We start from the raw sequence: 20,095 nt of genomic DNA, 5'->3' as shown, positions 1-20,095 counted from the left end.
AATTTAGACATCAATAAGTTGAATCAGTAGTAGAGGGCAAACGTGTGTATGTGTCTGTCACACATACCAAAAGATATGGAAGCATTAGACTACACATTAGAACATGCAGTTTACTCATTTGGGGAGACCAGTTTTATTGAGTCTTACAGGATAAACTCAACAATGGCCTTGTTCAGTTTGAATCATTCAAATCACATTAAAGAGATATTCCTACTCAAATAATCGGTGTATAAGCAGTTTTTCAAACATACAACTCCCATCAATTTAATAATGCAAGATGAGAAAGTTGGTGCAATCTCACAGTAGTGATTTGTAAAGCCTCCAGTAGGCCTCACCAAAAATGAGAACGTTGAAATCCTTCAAAACACCCACATGGTATAATAACGTCAAAACCTAAAATTTAACTTGTCTGCATAAATCGATCGTTGCATTATTAGTAGCCAAATTATTCCTCATATAGACCATGTGACGGTGTGGATATGGTAGTTGGGGGTGTTGTTCTCCCAAAAATATTGTTTAAGTCAGCAAAGAAAACTTCACACATGGAGAGAGAAAATGGCAAAGGCCAGATAAGGAAGCCTTCGCATATCAGCATCAGAAGTGCAGCAATCACATTGAACCAACAGTCAAGAGCAGTCAGTTAAAAAAGTAAATAAAATCCCATTCACCCATCTAAACTAGCCCAATCAGAACCCAACAGTACAAAAAGCTAAATGAAGTGAAAATAAATCTTTATACATCTTATACTGAACATTGTGAAAATAATCTCTTTTGAAAGTTGTTATTTAACTAATCAGTGTTTTACAGATTGAGCCAAATAAACAATAATTCAACAGCAATTATCCCCTGCACTGTGAAAGCAAAAATTACAGAGTTAAGGGTAAATAAAAACAAAAATGCTTAACTGCCTCCATCAAAAAGTCAAAGGTCACTCAGACACATGGTAGCAACCATTAGTCATGGTTATTTCACAAAAATTGGAACGATACCATAAGTGACTCATCACAGCGCTTCAGCAGATATAAACATTTGTACAATCTTTATAAAATTAACTTAGAATAGAGATTCAACAACACATTCTTCGCAACAGTCAATTTCACAAATACCTCTCACATACAGAAATATGTTTTTCCTCTCAGTAAAATCTCCTGTTTCTTTCCTGGCGCTTCTGAAATACAACAGCCCCTACAACACCACAAACTACAATTCCCAGTAGAGCACATAGCAGAAGCAGGAAGACCTTCCAGCCAGTAAGAGGCGTGCTTCGGAAGTTACCAGTAGGATCATCAATGTTGTCTGTGAAAGAGAAAAATGAAAGAATGATCAGGGTTAACTCTAACAAGCCTACTCACCCTACCATACATGATCTACAGTAAGATGACAAATATCTGACTGTGGTCAAATAGAATACAAGCTTTATTGTCTATTAGATTAGAACCAGAAATGAGTTTTCTTTATCAAATAAATCTACCTACCTTTGGGGGATTTCAGCAGGCTGACGCTTGGCTCAATCTTGGTCCAGTCCAGACTGTCCTCATCAGGTGTGTGTTCTACCATCAGCTGGTACATCTTCATAGAGATGATGTCGTGGTTATCTGTAACATGAGAAATGTGTAAGCATAAATCCCGATAGACTTCAGATGTACAACTGACAAAGCCGGACTATGAAACGACAGACAAGTCATTGGTTCAATCTGTGTGTACTCTTCTGCACAGTGAAATAAAGAAATAACTGAATCAAGGTCAGTCATTATCTTTCTCAGTGTGCAGTTCTTACCTTTGTGTTCTAGAAACCTACATTTATTTAGATTTACATCTCGAAAGAATCAGTCTCTACAACCTGACCCAACCTACCAGAGATCCCCTGTAGCGAGAATCCGTCTCTACACCCTGATCCAACCTACCAGAGAGATCTCCTGTAGCAAGAATAAGTCTCTACAACCTGATCCAACCTACCAGAGATCCCCTGTAGCGAGAATCTGTCTCTACACCCTGACCCAACCTACAAGAGATCCCCTGTAGCGAGAAACAGTCTCTACAACCTGACCCAACCTACAAGAGATCCCCTGTAGCGAGAATCAGTCTCTACAACCTGACCCAACCTACAAGAGATCCCCTGTAGCACGAATCAGTCTCTACAACCTGACCCAACCTACAAGAGATCCCCTGTAGCAAGAATCAGTCTCCACAACCTGACCCAACCTACAAGAGATCCCCTGTAGCAAGAATCAGTCTCCACAACCTGATCCAACCTACCAGAGATCCACTGTAGCAATAATCAGTCTCTACAACCTGACCCAACCTACCAGAGAGATCTCCCGTAGCAGCAGAAGCCCCAAAGTAGTACCCCGTGGGGAGGCGGACACCCCCGATGTCAATGCACTCTTTCCATTCATTCTTATCATCAATGTCAATCATCACCTGTAGAGATCAGAATGGTGCCATTATTTGAATAGAACTGTAACATGTCGAACACATAACAGGTAGTCCATAACATTGAAATTCACCAATTTCATAACACAAGAATCCAGTTTCCCAGACAAAGACTAAACATAGTCCTGGACCAAAGATAATTCTCCAAGGAGCCATCTCCATTAAGCATGCCTTTCAATACAGGACTAGGTTCAGCCTCATCTATGTTTAGGAAACCGATCCAAGATGTCTGAACTAGAGTAATTTATATAATTTTTAAAAAAAGAAGGGATTCCTACCGTGAGTCTACCCTTGGAGTAACGGATGGCCAGATAGGTGTCATGGTCTTTGTTCCTGATCTCAGAAGAGCAGCCTCCCAGTTCAGAGTTACGTCCATCATTCCCATGGTCATAGGGCAGAGAACCATTATTCACAATGGCATAGATGTAAGGGAAGGAACGCTAGTGTGGGGAAACAAGTGATGTAAGGACAGAAAACTGGGAAAAAATTTCATTATAGACATTGTCAATCAATTATTTGATCCGAATCCTGACTCAGTTACCACACACGTTCATTGTGTTACAAAAAAAGTCCTTCTCAGAAAGCAAAATATAAATAACAAATTCATGACAAAATAACAAAGAAACTCAAAAGAAAAAACTTCACATTAAAATCCATCCATCACAATGACATGAAACGCAGGACAATAATGATAAATGTAGCTGCGTCAACTCACGTCAGCCGCCTCATCGTTATGGTACGTGTCTATAAAAAGGGCGAGGCCGTGGAACTTAGCATTGCTGCCAAACACAGACCCTGCAAAGGGAAGAATCACGTCAAGTCAACCAGCCAAATCGCTGCACTTACATCCATCCCATGGAGATCATTGCGGAAGGTATCCACAAATAAAGCCAGGCCAACAAAATGATCTTGGTTTCCAAAGACTGGGCCTGAATGGAAGGCAAAGAGGCGAGATATGATGAGCACATGACTGAGACATGAAGTGCTTACGGCAAATGCAACCCAGTGCTACTACATCACATTGTCTACTAATTTGATTGCCAAAGCTTTGTAATGGAATGAGGAAGTGGTTGATGACAAAGATGTTATTTTGGCAAGATGATACATTACCTGGATGAAGTCTCTCCTTCGTGTACCAGATGGCGATGCCGTCACCATGGAGATTCTTCTTCCCCGACCCGTGGATCTTGTACTGCACGTGCATCTCCCAGTCTTTCAGATAAACAGGCTGCACAGTGAAAGGAAAAATGACATTGGATCATCAATTCAACCATCAATTGGACCTATTCAGTTCAAAATGTATATATTCTCCAATCAAGCTATAATGGATTTGGGAGTGGACTATTGTTTGTGTATCTGTCTGTAATGCCTAACAGAATACATTTCATAGAAGCTAGTTCCTTACTCACCACTGTGTTCCATATGGATCCCTGTCTACTTCTCTCATCAGGTGTCAGGCGCACATAGGAGCTGGTGACTAGCGTGCTCCCCCAGAAGTCCCACTGACTGGATGGGCTGCTTCCAACACCTGTACAACATGTTGATGAAGAGTCAAGCAGCATTTCAGGGACACATGAGAGAAGAACGTGAATAATTCCGTTGTGCATCAATGACTCATTGCCACCCCTAGCCCAGTTCTCAAGAACTCAAGGGGGGCAATGTAATGCAATGGAATTGTAGTCATGAATAAGAATAACCCTTAGCCCAGCTGACTAAAAATAGGTGATTCGGCTATCCCAAGCCTAGCCAAAGCTGTACTTTTAAGGAGCCTGTCGTTGCTCCTCAAAGTCCAAGGACCGTATGTTATCTTCAGAGGTAGACCGACTCTGGCAGCCAAATACTCCATCTAAATGTGATTCGATTCTCGACAGCAATACGGTTCTCGAAACATAAAGGCCCTTTACTTTCATATCACATCAAAATAATGCAAAATATCCACACTGTTTTAACCTGCTTAATCACAGTTTTTCGGCGAAAGCAAACGGTCCTATTATCTGAGGATAGCACCATAGTAAACAAACACTGACAAGCATATTTCAACCCTCCAGGCGCGACACAAAACGCAGAAATAAAGATATAATTCATGCCTTACCTTTGACGAGCTTCTTTTGTTGGCACTCCAATGTCCCATAAACATCACAAATGTTCCTTTTGTTCGATTAATTCTGTCGATATATATCCAAAATGTCCATTTATTTGGCGCGTTTGATCCAGAAAAACACAGGTTCCAACATGCGCAACGTGACTACAAAATATCTCAAAAGTTAACGAAACTTTTTCAAAACATTTCAAACTACTTTTGTAATACAACTTTAGGTATTTTTTAAAATCGTAAATAATCGATAAAATTGAAGACGGGATGATCTGTGTTCAATACAGGAAGAAAACAAACTGTAGCTAGCTTTCAGGTCACGCGCCTCTAACAAAAGAGTCCTCTTCACTCTAACCTCGTTCTGAACAGTGTTACTTCACTACACAAAGGAAAAACCTCAACCAATTTCTAAAGACTGTTGACATCCAGGAACTGCAAGAAGGTCCCTTAAAAATCTGGATTTCCAATGAAAACCCATTGAAAAGAGTGACCTAAAAAAAAAATCTAAAATGGTTTGTCCTCTGGGTTTCGCCTACCAAATAAGTTCCGTTATACTCACAGACATGATGCAAACAGTTTTAGAAACTTCAGAGTGTTTCTAACCAATACTACTAACATGCATATATTAGCATCTGGGACAGAGTAGCAGGCAGTTTACTCTGGGCACCTTATTCCTCCAAGCTACTCAATACTGCCCCCCTGTCACCAAGAAGTTAAAGTGGCTAGTGATACATTTTTTACATCAATTTTTCCATTATTAAAGTGGCTGGAGTTGGGTCAGTATGTTGGCAGCAGCCACTCAATGTTAGAGGTGGTTGTTTAACAGTCTGATGGCCTTGAGATAGAAACTGTTTTTCAGTCTCTCGGTCCCTGCTTTGATGCACCTGTACTGACTTCGCCTTCTGGATGATAGCGGGGTGAACAGGTAGTGGCTCGGGTGGTTGTTGTCCTTGATGATCTTTATGGCCTTCCTGTGACATCAGGTGGTGTAGGTGTCCTGGAGGGCAGGTAGTTTGCCCCCGGTGATGCGTTGTGCAGACCTCACTACCCTCTGGAGAACCTTAAGGTTGTGGGCGGAGCAGTTGCCGTACCAGGCGGTGATACAGCCCGACAGGATGCTCTCGATTGTGCATCTGTAGAAGTTTGCGAGTGCTTTTGGTGACAAGCTGAATTGAGGCACTGCTGCGCCTTCTTCACCACGCTGTCTGTGTGGTTGGACCAATTCAGTTTGTCCGTGATGTGTACGCCAAGGAACTTAACTTACTACCCTCTCCACTACTGTCCCGTCGATGTGGTAGGGGGGGGTTCTCCTCTGCTGTTTCCTGAAGTCCACGATCATCTCAGTTTTGTTGATGTTGAGTGTGAGGTTATTTTCCTGACACCACACTCCGAGGGCCCTCACCTCCTCCCTGTAGGCCGTCTCGTCGTTGTTGGTAATCAAGCCTACCACTGTAGTGTCGTCCGCAAACTTGATGATTGAGTTGGAGGCGTGCATGGCCACGCAGTCGTGGGTGAACAGGGAGAACAGGAGAGGGCTCAGAACGCACCCTTGTGGGGCCCCAGTGTTGAGGATCAGTGGGGTGGAGATGTTACCTACCCTCACCACCTAGGGGCGGCCCGTCAGGAAGTCCAGTACCCAGTTGCACAGGGCAGGGTCGAGACCCAGGGTCTTGAGCTTGATGACGAGTTTGGAGGGTACTATGGCGTTAAATGCTGAGCTGTAGTCGATGAACAGCATTCTCACATAGACATTCCTCTTGTCCAGATGGGTTAGGGCAGTGTGGTTGCGATTGCTTCGTCTGTGGACCTATTGGGGCGGTAAGCAAATTGGAGTGGGTCTAGGGTGTCAGGCAGGGTGGAGGTGATATGGTCCTTGACTAGTCTCTCAAAGCACTTAATGATGACGGAAGTGAGTGCTACGGGGCGGTAGTCGTTTATCTCAGTTACCTTAGCTTTCTTGGGAACAGGAACAATGGTGGTCCTCTTGAAGCATGTGGAAACAGCAGACTGGGATAAGGATTGATTGAATATGTCCGTAAACACACCAGCCAGCTGGTCTGCGCATGCTCTGAGGACGCGGCTGGAGATTCCGCCTGGGCCTGCAGCCTTGCGAGGGTTAACACGTTTAAGTGTTTTACTCACGTCGGCTGCAGTGAAGGAGAGACCACAGGTTTTGGTAGCGGGCCGTGTCAGTGGCACTGTATTGTCCTCAAAGCGAGCAAAGAAGTTGTTTAGTCTGTCTGGGAGCAAGACATCCTGGTCCGCGACGGGGCTGGTTTTCTTTTTGTAATCCGTGATTGACTGTAGACCCTGCCACATGCCTCGTGTCTGAGCCGTTGAATTGAGACTCTACTTTGTCTCTAAGCCGATGCTTAGCTTGTTTGATTGCCTGGCGGAGGGAATAGCTACACTGTTTGTATTCGGTCATGTTTCCGGTCACCTTGCCCTGGTTAAAAGCAGTGGTTCGCGCGAATGCTGCCATCAATCCACGGTTTCTGGTTTGGGAATGTTTTAATAGTTGCTGTGGGTACGACTTCGCCGATGCACTTGCTAATAAACTTGCTCACCGAATCAGCATATTCGTCAATGTTGTTGTTTGACGCAATGCGGAACATATCCCAATCCATGTGATCTAAGCAATCTTTAAGCGTGGAATCAGATTGGTTGGACCAGCGTTGAACAGACCTGAGCGTGGGAGTTTCCTGTTTTAGTCTCTTTCTATAGGCAGGGAGCAACAAAACGGAGTCGTGGTCAGCTTTTCTGAAAGGAGGGCGGGGGAGGGCCTTATATGCGTCACGGAAGTTAGAATAACAATGATCCAGAGTTTTACCAGCCCTGGTTGCACAATCGATATGCTGATAGAATTTAGGGAGTCTTGTTTTCAGATTAGCCTTGTTAAAATTCCCGGCTACAATGAATGCAGCCTCAGGATATGTGGTTTCCAGTTTACATTGTCAAATAAAGTCAAATAAAGCTCGTTCAGGGCCGTCGATGTGTCTGCTTGGGGGGAATATATGCGGCTGTGATTATAATTGAAGAGAATTCTCTTGGTAGATAATACGGTCGGCATTTGATTGTGAGGAATTCTAAGTCAGGTGAACAGAAGGACTTGAGTTCCTGTATGTTGTTATGATCACACTACGTCTCGTTAATCATAAGGCATACCCCCCTGCCCCTTTTCTTACATGCAATTTCTCACATGGAATAGCCTTAAAATTCTCAGAACAAGAATAGACTGACGAGTTTCAGAAGAAAGGTCTTTGTTTCTGGCCATTTTGAGCCTGTGATCGAACCCCACAAATGATGATGCTCCAGATACTCAACTAGTGTAAAGGCCAGTTTTAATGCTTCTTTAATTCAGAACAACCGTTTTCAGCTGCGCTAACTTAATTGCAAAGGGGTTTTCTAATGATCAATTAGCCTTTTAAAATTATAAACTTGGATTAGCTAACACCACGTTCCATTGGAACACAGGAGTGATGGTTGCTGATAATGGGCCTCTGTACGCCTATGTAGATATTCCATTAAAAATGAGCTGTTTCCAGCTACAATAGTCATTTATAACATCAACAATGTCTACACTGTATTTCTGATTAATTTGATGTTATCTTAAAATGGACAAAAAAAATATATGCTTTTCCTTATTAAAAAACAAGGACATTTCTAAGTGACCACAAAACTTTGAAAGGTAGTATACATGGTACTTTTATACACTGTATTACTTGATAGCAAATACAGTTTGACATACACATGTAGTGATATGTCAATATAAGCACCTCCCCATAGGATCTTTAGTAACCACAGAGTTGGGACACCTGTTTTTAAAGTGTGTCAAACTGTATTCCTATCATGTAATACTGTGTATAAAAGTACCATGTATGTCAAGTGTATGAATAATGCATGTCACTAAATATCTGTAAAAAACAAACAAAAATGTTAAACAAAGTTGCCTTTGTCCTCTGAAGGGGGCAAAAAAATACATACAAATAAAGAGTATGTAAGTGGGGTTAGGGCGGTGAGTTTCCCCTGTGGTGAGTTTCCCCTGTATTTGTGCCAAGGCACACCTGTATTTGGGGAGATTTTCCCATTCTTCTCTGCAGATCCTCTCAAGCACTGTTAGTTTGGATGGAGAGCGTCGCTGCACAGCTATTTTCAGGTCACTCCACAAATGTTTGATCGGATTCAACTCCGGGCTCTGGCTGGGCCACTCGAGGACATTGAGACTTGTCCCAAAGCCACTACTGCATTGTCTTGGCTGTGCACTTAGGATCGTTGTTCTGTTGGAAGGTGAACCGTCCCAGTCTGAGGTCCTGAGCATGTTTTCATCAAGGATCGCTCTGTACTTTGCTCCGTTCATCTTTCTCTCGATCCTGACTAGTCTCCCAGTCCCTGCCGCTGAAAAACATCCCCACAGCATAATGCTGCCACCACCATGCTTCACCATAGGGATGGTGCCAGGTTTCCTCCAGACGTGATACTTGGCATTCAGGCCAAAGAGTTTAATCTTGGTTTCATCAGACCAGAGAATCTTTTTCCTCATGGTCTGAAAGTCCTTTAATACATTTTGGCAAACTCCAAGCGGGATGTCTTGTGCATTTTTACCGTAGAGTCTAGCCACTCCACCATGAAGGCCTGATTTGGTAGACTGCTGCAGAGATGGTTGTCCTTCTGGAAGGTTCTCCTATCTCCACAGAGGAACTCTGGAGCTTTGTCAGAGAGTGACCATTGGGTTCTAAGACACCAACGTGACTAAGGCCCTTCTGCCCCGATTGGTCAGTTTAGCTGGGCAGCCAGTTCTAGGAAGAGTCCTGATGGCTCCAAACTTCTTCCATTTAAGAATGATGGAGGCCACTGTGTTCTTGGGGTCCTTCAATACTGCAGACATTTTTTGGTACTTTTCCCCAGATCTGTGCCTCGACACAATCATGTCTCTGAGCTCTAAGGACAATTCCTTCGACCTCATGGCTTTGTTTTTGCTCTGACATGCACTGTCAACTGTGGGACATTATATAGACAGGTGGGTGCCTTTCCAAATCATGTCCTATCAATTGAATTTACTGCAGGTGGACACCAATCAAGTTGTAGAAACATCAAGGATGATCAATGGAAACAGGATGCCCATGAGCTCAATTGAGTCTCATAGCAAAGGGTCTGAATACCTATGTAAATAAGGTATTTCAGACTCTATCCACCTCAAAGCCACACCTTCCAAAACAATAAACAAATGTCTTTAGGACTTGCAGGAGTTCCAACTAGACAAAATAAAAGTAGCTAGCTAACGTTAGCTAACTAGCTGAAGTATCTGCTGAACTTGACTTAAAAAATGTGCATTACAACCACAACAGATTTAGACAATTGGCATAACAACAGAAAGGGAGAGTTGCGGAGAATAACCCTTCTTTATGCACTACATGACCAAAAGTGTGCGGATACCTGCTTGTCGAACATCTCATTCCAAAATCATGTGCATTAATATGGAGTTGGTCCCCCCTTTGCTGCTATTAACAGCCTCCGCTCTTCAGGGAAGGCTTTCTACTAGATGTTGGAACATTCCTACGGGGACTTGCTTCCATTCAGCCAAAAGACCATTAGTGAGGTCAGACACAGATCTTAGGCAATTAGGCCTGGCTCGAAGTCAGCGATTCATCCCAAAGGTGTTTGATGGGGTTGAGGTCAGGGCTCTGTGCAGGCCAGTCAAGGTCTTCCAAACCGAACGACAAACCATTTCTGCATGGACATCACATTGTGCACGGGGACAGTGTCATGCTGAAATCAGGAAAAGGGCCTTTCCCCAAAGTGTTGCCACAAAGATGCAAGCCCTCAATTGTCTAGAATGTCATTGTATGCTGTAGCATTAAGATCTCCCTTCACTGGAACTAAGGGGCCTAGCCTGAAACATGAAAAACAGCCCCAGACCATCACTCCTCCTCCACAAAACTATACAGTTGGCACTATGCATTGGGGCCTGTAGCATTCTCCTGGCATCAGCCAAACCCAGATTCGTCCGTCGGACTGCCAGATGATGAAACATGATTCATCACTCCAGAGAACGCATTTCCACTGCTACAGTCTAATGGCGGCGAGCTTCACACCACTCCAGCCGACGCTTGGTATTGCTCATGATGACCTAAGGCTTGTGTGCGGCTGCTCGGCCATTGAAACCCATTTCATGAAGCTCCCGATGAACAGTTCTTGTGCTGACGTTGCTTCCAGAGGCCGTTTGGAACTCTGTAGTGAATGTTGCAACCGAGGACACAATTCGCGGCTGAGTTGTTGTTGCTTTTAGACGTTTTCACTTCAAAATAACAGCACTTACAGTTGACCGGGGAAGCGCTAGCAAGGCAGAGATTTGACGAACAGACTTTTTGGAAAGGTGGCATCCTATGACAGTGCCATGTTGAAAGTCACTGAGCTCTTCAGTAAGGCCATTCTACTGCCAATGTTTGTCTATGGAGATCGCATGGCTGTGTGCTCGATTTTATACACCCTGGCTGAAATAGCCAAATCCACAATTTTTGTAAACTCAGCAACCAAAGAAACGTCTGCTCACTGTCAACTGCGTTTATTTTCAGCAAACTTCACGTGTAAATATGTGTGAACATAAGATTCAACAACAGACATAAACTGACATATGACTAACAGAAATGGAATAATGTGTCCCTGAACAAAGGGGGGTCAAAATCAAAAGTAACAGTCAGTATCTGGTGTAGCCACCAGCTGCATTAAGTACTGCAGTGCATCTCCTCCTCATGGACCGCACCAGATTTGCCAGTTCTTGCTTTGAGATGTTACACCCCTCTTCCTGCAAGGCACCTGCAAGTTCCCTGACATTTCTGGGGGAATGGCCCTAGCCCTCACCCTCCGATCCAACAGGTCCCAGACGTGCTCATTGGGATTGAGATCCGGGCTCTTCGCTGGCCATGGCAGAACACTGACATTCCTGTCTTGCAGGATATCACGCAGAGAATGAGCAGTATGGCTGGTGGCATTGTCATGATGGAGGGTCATGTCAGGATGAGCCTGCAGGAAGGGTTCCACATGAGGGAGGAGGATGTCTTCCCTGTAACGCACAGCGTTGAAATTGCCTGCAATGACAAGCTCAGTCCGATGATGCTGTGACACACCGCCCCAGACCATGTCGGACCCACCACCTCCAAATCGATCCCGCTCCAGAGTACAGGCCTCTGTGTTATGCTCGTTCCTTCAACGATAAATGCGAAACCGACCATCACCCCTGATGAGACAAAACCGTGACTCGTCAGTGAAGGGCAATTTTTGCCAGTCCTGTCTGGTCCAGCAAGTGGGTTTGTGCCCATGGGCGACGTTGTTGCCGGTGATGTCTGGTGTGGACCTGCCTTACAACAAGCCTAAAAGCCCTTAGTCCAGCCTCTCTCAGCCTATTGCGGACCGTCTGAGTGCTGATGTAGGGATTGTGCATTCCCGGTGTAACTCGGGCAGTTGTTGTTGCAATCCTGTACCTGTCCCACAGATGTGATGTTCGGATGTACCGATCCTGTGCAGGAGTTGTCTGCCACTGCGAGGACGATCCTGTCTCCCTGTAGCGCTGTCTTAGGCGCCTCACAGTACGGACATTGCAATTTATTGCCCTGGCCACCTCTGCAGTCCTTTATGACTCCTTGCAGCATGCCTAAGGCAAGTTCACTCAAATGAGCAGGGACCCTGGGCATCTTTCTTTTGGTGTTTTTTCAGAGTCAGTAGAAAGGCCTCTTTAGTGTCCTAAGTTTTCACAACTGTGACCTTAATTGCCTACCGTCTGTAAGCTGTTAGTGTCTTAACCACCGTTCCACAGGTGCATGTTCATTAGTTGTTTATGGTTCATTGAACAAGCATGGGAAACAGTGTTTAAACCCTTTACAATGAAGATCTGTGAAGTTATTTGGATTTTTATTAATTATCTTTGAAAGACAGGGTGTTGAAAAAGGGACGTTCCTTTTTTTGCTGAGTTTATATATAGTGTTCTTCTATTGGTCCATGTTTAATCCAGGAGGGAGGCAGGGGTGCTCCAATACAGTGTGCCGACACTTCCGGCGCCGACAGAGATGGCCGCCTCGCTTCGCGTTCCTAGGAAACTATGCAGTTTTTTGTTTTTTACGTGTTATTTCTTACACTAGTACCCCAGGTCATCTTAGGTTTCATTACATACAGCCGAGAAGAACTACTGAATATAAGATCAGCGTCAACTCACCATCAGTACGACCAAGAATATGTTTTTCGCGATGCGGATCCTGTGTTCTGCCTTACAACCAGTGTAACCGAGTGGATCACATGCAGCGACCAAAAAAAAAAACCGACTCAGAAAAAGAGGGAAACTAAGCGGTCTTCTGGTCAGACTCCGGAGACGGGCATATCGTGCACTACTCCCTAGCATTCTTCTTGCCAATGTCCAGTCTCTTGACAACAAGGTTGATGAAATCCGAGCAAGGGTAGCATTCCAGAGGGACATCAGAGACTGTAACGTTCTCTGCTTCACGGAAACATGGCTAACTGGAGAGACGCAATCCGAAGCGGTGCAGCCAGCGGGTTTCTCCACGCATCGCGCCGACAGAAACAAACATCTTTCTGGTAAGAAGACGGGCGGGGGCGTATGCCTTATGGCCAACGTGACATGGTGTGATGAAAGAAACATACAGGAACTCAAATCCTTCTGTTCACCTGATTTAGAATTCCTCACAATCAAATGTCGACCACATTATCTACCAAGAGAATTCTCTTCGATTATAATCACAGCCGTATATATCCCCCAAGCAGACACATCGATGGCTCTGAACGAACTTTATTTAACTCTCTGCAAACTGGAAACGATTTATCCGGAGGCTGCATTCATTGTAGCTGGGGATTTTAACAAGGCTAATCTGAAAACAAGACTCCCTAAATTTTATCAGCATATCGATTGCGCAACCAGGGGTGGAAAGACCCTGGATCATTGTTACTCTAACTTCCGCGACGCATATAAGGCCCTGCCCCGCCCCCTTTCGGAAAAGCTGACCACGACTCCATTTTGTTGATCCCTGCCTACAGACAGAAACTAAAACAAGAAGCTCCCACGCTGAGGTCTGTCCAACGCTGGTCCGACCAAGCTGACTCCACACTCCAAGACTGCTTCCATCACGTGGACTGGGAGATGTTTCGTATTGCGTCAGACAACAACATTGACGAATACGCTGATTCGGTGTGCGAGTTCATTAGAACGTGCGTTGAAGATGTCGTTCCCATAGCAACGATTAAAACATTCCCTAACCAGAAACCGTGGATTGATGGCAGCATTCGTGTGAAACTGAAGGCACGAACCACTGCTTTTAATCAGGGCAAGGTGTCTGGTAACATGACTGAATACAAACAGTGCAGCTATTCCCTCCGCAAGGCTATCAAACAAGCTAAGCGCCAGTACAGAGACAAAGTAGAATCTCAATTCAACGGCTCAGACACAAGAGGCATGTGGCAGGGTCTACAGTCAATCACGGACTACAGGAAGAAACCCAGCCCAGTCACGGACCAGGATGTCTTGCTCCCAGGCAGACTAAATAACTTTTTGCCCGCTTTGAGGACAATATAGTGCCACTGACACTGCCTGCAATGGAAACATGCGGTCTCTCCTTCACTGCAGCCGAAGTGAGTAAGACATTTAAACGTGTTAACCCTCGCAAGGCTGCAGGCCCAGATGGCATCCCCAGCCCGCCCTCAGAGCATGCGCAGACCAGCTGGCCGGTGTGTTTACGGACATATCAAATCAATCCCTATACCAGTCTGCTGTTCCCACATGCTTCAAGAGGGCCACCATTGTTCCTGTTCCCAAGAAAGCTAAGGTAACTGAGCTAAATGACTACCGCCCGTAGCACTCACATCCGTCATCATGAAGTGCTTTGAGAGACTAGTCAAGGACCATATCACCTCCACCCTACCTGACACCCTTGACCCACTCCAATTTGCTTACCGCCCAAATAGGTCCACAGACGATGCAATCTCAACCACACTGCACACTGCCCTAACCCATCTGGACAAGAGGAATACCTATGTGAGAATGCTGTTCATCGACTACAGCTCGGCATTCAACACCATAGTACCCTCCAAGCTCGTCATCAAGCTCGAGACCCTGGGTCTCGACCCCGCCCTGTGCAACTGGGTACTGGACTTCCTGACGGGCCGCCCCCAGGTGGTGAGGGTAGGCAACAACATCTCCTCCCCGCTGATCCTCAACACTGGGGCCCCACAAGGGTGCGTTCTGAGCCCTCTCCTGTACTCCCTGTTCACCCACGACTGCGTGGCCATGCACGCCTCCAACTCAATCATCAAGTTTGCGGACGACACAACAGTGGTAGGCTTGATTACCAACAACGACGAGACGGCCTACAGGGAGGAGGTGAGGGCCCTCGGAGTGTGGTGTCAGGAAAATAACCTCACACTCAACGTCAACAAAACTAAGGAGATGATTGTGGACTTCAGGAAACAGCAGAGGGAACACCCCCCATCCACATCGATGGAACAGTAGTGGAGAGGGTAGCAAGTTTTAAGTTCCTCGGCATACACATCACAGACAAACTGAATTGGTCCACTCACACAGACAGCATCGTGAGGAAGGCGCAGCAGCGCCTCTTCAACCTCAGGAGGCTGAAGAAATTCGGCTTGTCACCAAAAGCACTCACAAACTTCTACAGATGCACAATCGAGAGCATCCTGGCGGGCTGTATCACCGCCTGGTATGGCAACTGCACCGCCCTCAACCGTAAGGCTCTCCAGAGGGTAGTGAGGTCTGCACAACGCATCACCGGGGCAAACTACCTGCCCTCCAGGACACCTACACCACCCGATGCTACAGGAAGGCCATAAAGATCATCAAGGACATCAACCACCCGAGCCACTGCCTGTTCACCCCGCTGTCATCCAGAAGGCGAGGTCAGTACAGGTGCATCAAAGCTGGGACCGAGAGACTGAAAAACAGCTTCTATCTCAAGGCCATCAGACTGTTAAACAGCCACCACTAACATTGAGTGGCTACTGCCAACACACTGTCAATGACACTGACTCTACTCCAGCCACTTTAATCATGGGAATTGATGGGAAATGATGCAAATATATCACTAGCCACTTTAAACAATGCTACCTTATATAATGTTACTTACCCTACATTGTTCATCTCATATGCATACGTTGATACTGTACTCTATATCATCGACTGCATCCTTATGTAATACATGTATCACTAGCCACTTTAACTATGCCACTCGGTTTACATACTTATCTCATATGTATATACTGTACTCGATATCATCTACTGTATCTTGCCTATGCTGCTCTGTACCATCACTCATTCATATATCCTTATGTACATATTCTTTATCCCCTTACACTGTGTATAAGACAGTAGTCTTTTTGGAATTGTTAGTTAGATTACTTGCTCGTTATTACTGCATTGTCGGAACTAGAAGCACAAGCATTTCGCTACACTCGCATTAACATCTGCTAACCATGTGTATGTGACAAATAAAATTTGATTTGATTTGATTTGATTTAGATGGAGTAATGCACCGTAATGTTGGTAACCCCCGAAAACACCCCCAGGGACCCAATGTAATGGCACCGGAGGGGGTGGCTGCAGTTTTACGGGCTCCTAACCAATTGTGCTATTTTGTGTTTCTATGTTTCTACTACCGTCTCTTATGGCCGAAAAGCACTTCTGGATATCAAAACAGAGATTACTCACCTCTAACTGGACTAAGATTATTTTCTTTAATGAGTCTGACGCGAAGGATATACAGCTGCTCCCGGAACAAATCCATGTCATTCGCATGAAGATGGAGATGCAGGGGCAGCAGATCAAGGTGCCTTGTGAGAATTTTTGGCAAGTGGGTAACCTGCCTCTACCATTCGTCCTATTGACCAAAGTGCAATCACTGGAGAATAAACAGGATGAGCTCCGTTTGAGACTATCCTACCAATGGGACATTAATAAAAACTGTAACATCTTATGTGTCACCGAGTCAATTGGCTGGGTTTTCCTTCGGCAAGACAGAACAGCTGATTCCAGTAAAACGAGTGGTGGTGGTCTATGTCTATTTGTCAAAAACAGCTGGTTTTGCTGAGGAGGAGTACCTCATGATAAGCTGTAGACCACACTATCTATATTTTTCGTAGCTGTCTACTTACCATCACAAACTGATGCTGGGACTAAGACCGCACTCAACCAGCTGTATAAGGCCATAAACAAGCTTTTAAATGATGTATGACACTTGAATTTTCATGAATGTTTAAATTAATATTACCATTTTCTTGTATTTTGCGCTCTGTATTTTGTATTTTGCGCTCTGTATTTTGTATTTTGCGCTCTGCAATTTTACCGGATGTTGTCATAGCTGTCCCGCTAGCAGTTCATGAGCCAAAAGAGGTTAACAGCATCTACCCCCAAGCCATAAGACTGCTGAACAATTAATGAAATGGCTACACAGACTATTACAGCAACTCACCGTTTATTACCCATGCAGTCACTTTACCCCTACCTACATGTACATATTACCTCAATTACCTCGACTAACCTGTTACCCGCACATTGACTCGGTACCGGTACCCACTGCACATAGCCTCCTTATTGTTATTTTATTGCGTTACCTTTTTTACTTTTGTTTATATATTAAGTATTTTCCTCTTATTAAAACTGCATTGTTGGTTAAGGGCTTGTAGTAAGTAAGCATTTCACATTAAGGTCTACACCGGTCATATTTGGCGCATTTGATTTGATTTGCAACAGAAGAAGAGGCAGGGGCAACAATGGTAGCTAGCTATAACTAGTAAACACCGGTAGTGTCCTTCGCCCCCAGCCTGTCGGGAACTGTTAATGACGGTGTGCGAAAGACACTGTGCTAGCTTTGCCAGCTAGTCCTGAGGAGGAGTCCGGTACACAGCAGGCGGGGGCGACACCACAGATAGAACAATGAGACAGATATTTTACCGGATGTATAAATGTGAAGCATTCAGTTCACGTTTCCTCTCACTACCAAATATGGTCATGAGAGGAAGCCCAGTGGCCAGCAGTGGGACAAGATAGAGAGAGATGGATTTTGGACGACATTCTGCTAATTTTCTAGTTTATTAAACATCTCTCTCAATACAGTTTCTGCTTCCAAAACTAAAATCTGTTATGAACAGAGTGGACAGATTTTTGTAGACTTTTCCCTTTGCCATGGTTTAGAAAATGATTGTTAGAATGAGTGCAAGAGCGAATTGAGTTACTGCGCACTTCCCCTAACGGAAATATGCAAATACATGTAAATACATGCTAAAAACATGCCATTTGGCTCTCGCAAGCTCGTCACTGTGATTAATTTGCTCAAATTGAAACCAACAACAGGCTGTTGTCTATCTTGGGTTAGTTATAAAAAAAAATATTTAGCAACACTGTGTGTTAGCTAGCTAACTAGCACACTGTGCTACTAGTACACAGTGTCACCCCCACCTCCCACCTGCTGTGTACCAGAGTCGCTAGCTGGCACAGTTCTCGGGTACACAACAGGTGGGGGAAACACCATGTGCTAGCATGCTAGTTAGTGTTCATGAAGGAACCAATGGGATGCTCGAGGGGTGCGGTCCTGCAGATACAGGTACGCCCCGAATTGCAGGCTGCAGTTGCACACTATTTTACTGAGTTGCAGTTCATATAAGAAAATCAGTCAATTGAAATAAATTCATTAGGCCCTAATCTATGGATTTCAGATGATAGGAATACAGATGTGTCTGTTGGTCACAAATACCTTAAAAAAAAAATAAAGTAGGGGCGTGAATCAGAAAACCAGTCAGTGTCTGGTGTGACTACCATTTGCCTCATGCAACGTGACAATTGCACTCCCTTGAGACGTCTGTGGCATTGTGTTTTGTGACAAAACTGCCAATTAGATGGACCCTTTCCTGTCCCCAGCACAAAGGTGCATCGGTGTAATGACCATGCTGTTAAACCAGTTTATTGATATGTTACACCTGTCAGGTGGATGGATTATCTTGGCCAAGGAAAAATACAAATTAACTGGGATGTAAACAAATGTGTGCAATATATATATATATATATATATTTTTTTTTTTAGAAATACGCTTTTTGTGCGTGTGGATAATTTCTGGGTTATTTTATTTAAGTTCGTGATGCGTTTATATTTTTGTTCAGTGTAGTATGCCTGGCCCTTAGCAGCTAACATTTCTAACAAGATAACAGTTAGCTAGCTAGCTAACTTAGCTGTCGATTTCACAAGCCGTTAGCATACTTACCCTGGTACGGTTTCATGAGCGAATGCTCCCGCTTTAAGTGCTCTGCATTGCCGTCTGTTATATCGCATTGCACTAGAGTAAAGTGAAGTAATAGGAAAAGCAGTGGCCTGCTGATAAATGTACAAAAACCTCTCATTTTGCTCACTCGGCCTATGAAAGACACCATGGATCCTGGATAATCATGTTCCTGATCCGGGTAGGAAACAGCAACCCCCACTAGAAGCGTTCCTATGTTACTTCTCAAGAACTTTGACCGTGTCCTATTTTTTTATTTTTTTTTGCTTTTGTTGAAATTACCTTCTATATGGGAATTATATTTTCATTGTTACCTTTCAAAGTTCAAAAACATTTTTTTTTTTTTTGATTATCGCTTTCAACGTTGTATGGAACATTGTTATAGTTGCTAAAAACGTACTATTGCCAATCATAGACGAGCACATAGTTAAAGCCAACGAAAACGAACAATCAGGGGCTCGTCTATAGTTGAAACGTTCGAAGTATGCAAATGTTCACAACTTTGCAAATGGCGCCACTGAGGTTTCTCTCTTTCTCCACTAGATGGCGCCATTACATCAGTTTATGATTATTTGAAGCGTACCTGACTTCCTGCTGTGACGGCCCACCACAAGGTCTCGCCCAAGGTTGGGTAGTAACTGACTACATGTAATCAATTACAGTTACAAAAAAAATACGAGATGGATTACTTTTAAATTCAGAAAGGATGTTTGCAAAAAATATATCCTAACACCTTTCTGTTTTCTCAGTGATATTCAGTTCAATATTGATAAAACACGCAAGTTTAAGTTTTAGCCACCTGAACAAATCTGATCACAAGTCAAATAAAGCACTCTGATGACACACCAAATCCGTTTTATGGATCCCTTTTGTCACTTCTAATGCCTCTTCAGTGGAAAGTAATCCAAAAGTAACTGAACAAACCCAGCCATCACCATGTCTTGAGACTACTTAAGACATTTTAAGACATGTCTTTAAAAGTCAAGACATCTTTAAGATGTATCTGTAGACGGTCTCAAGATGTCTTGAATATAGAAGACATCTTGAGACATCTTAGAAATAATAAGACGTTTCAAGGCTCAATAAATAGTATTTATATGGTTCAGGTGTTTACTTACTTTGTCTTATAGTGATTTGGCAATCACTTACTCATTTCTAGGACAAACTTGAGAAAACAACCATTTAAAACAGTTGAACATATTTACTTACAGAAAACCTCATCAACACTTGCAGCAAACCTCTGATGTTCAAGGACATAAGAACAGTGAAATATAAATAGCACATTTAACT

The 20,095-nt window shown here is 44.0% G+C and overlaps 1 protein-coding gene across 2 annotated transcripts; it reads right to left on the bottom strand.

Annotated features, from left to right (window-relative positions):
* Positions 1-104: 104 nt before the first annotated feature.
* Positions 105-19,001, bottom strand: LOC112255875 (vesicular integral-membrane protein VIP36). 2 transcript variants are annotated; one of them, XM_024428714.2, is made up of 8 exons: positions 18,791-19,001; positions 3,843-3,961; positions 3,544-3,661; positions 3,149-3,228; positions 2,712-2,873; positions 2,307-2,421; positions 1,476-1,595; positions 105-1,296 (listed from the first exon to the last, which is right to left on the bottom strand). In XM_024428714.2, the coding sequence occupies exons 1-8, from the start codon at positions 18,954-18,956 to the stop codon at positions 1,136-1,138; spliced, it is 1,041 nt and encodes a 346-aa protein (XP_024284482.1). In that variant the 5' UTR covers positions 18,957-19,001; the 3' UTR covers positions 105-1,135. The 2 variants fall into 2 exon arrangements, with proteins under 2 accessions (XP_024284482.1, XP_024284481.1); XM_024428713.2 differs by lacking the exon at positions 3,149-3,228 and adding an exon at positions 3,280-3,362 and having other exon boundaries at positions 18,791-19,000.
* Between the last annotated feature and the right edge of the window lie 1,094 nt (positions 19,002-20,095).

The sequence above is a fragment of the Oncorhynchus tshawytscha genome, linkage group LG08 (genome assembly GCF_018296145.1).
Source record: "Oncorhynchus tshawytscha isolate Ot180627B linkage group LG08, Otsh_v2.0, whole genome shotgun sequence".
Lineage (NCBI taxonomy): Eukaryota > Metazoa > Chordata > Actinopteri > Salmoniformes > Salmonidae > Oncorhynchus > Oncorhynchus tshawytscha.
This window is presented reverse-complemented; position numbering and strand designations above follow the sequence as displayed.

What these genes read in the sequence shown, in the direction of transcription:
- LOC112255875 (XM_024428713.2), bottom strand. Translation starts at nt 18,956, where the DNA reads ATGGTGTCTTTCATAGGCCGAGTGAGCAAAATGAGAGGTTTTTGTACA. An exon ending in GCTCATGAAACCGTACCAGG is followed by an intron (nt 3,962 to 18,790) that starts GTAAGTATGCTA and finishes CATGTTGTACAG; the next exon opens with GTGTTGGAAGCAGCCCATCC. An exon ending in CCTGCTGAAATCCCCCAAAG is followed by an intron (nt 1,297 to 1,475) that starts GTAGGTAGATTT and finishes TCTCTTTCACAG; the next exon opens with ACAACATTGATGATCCTACT.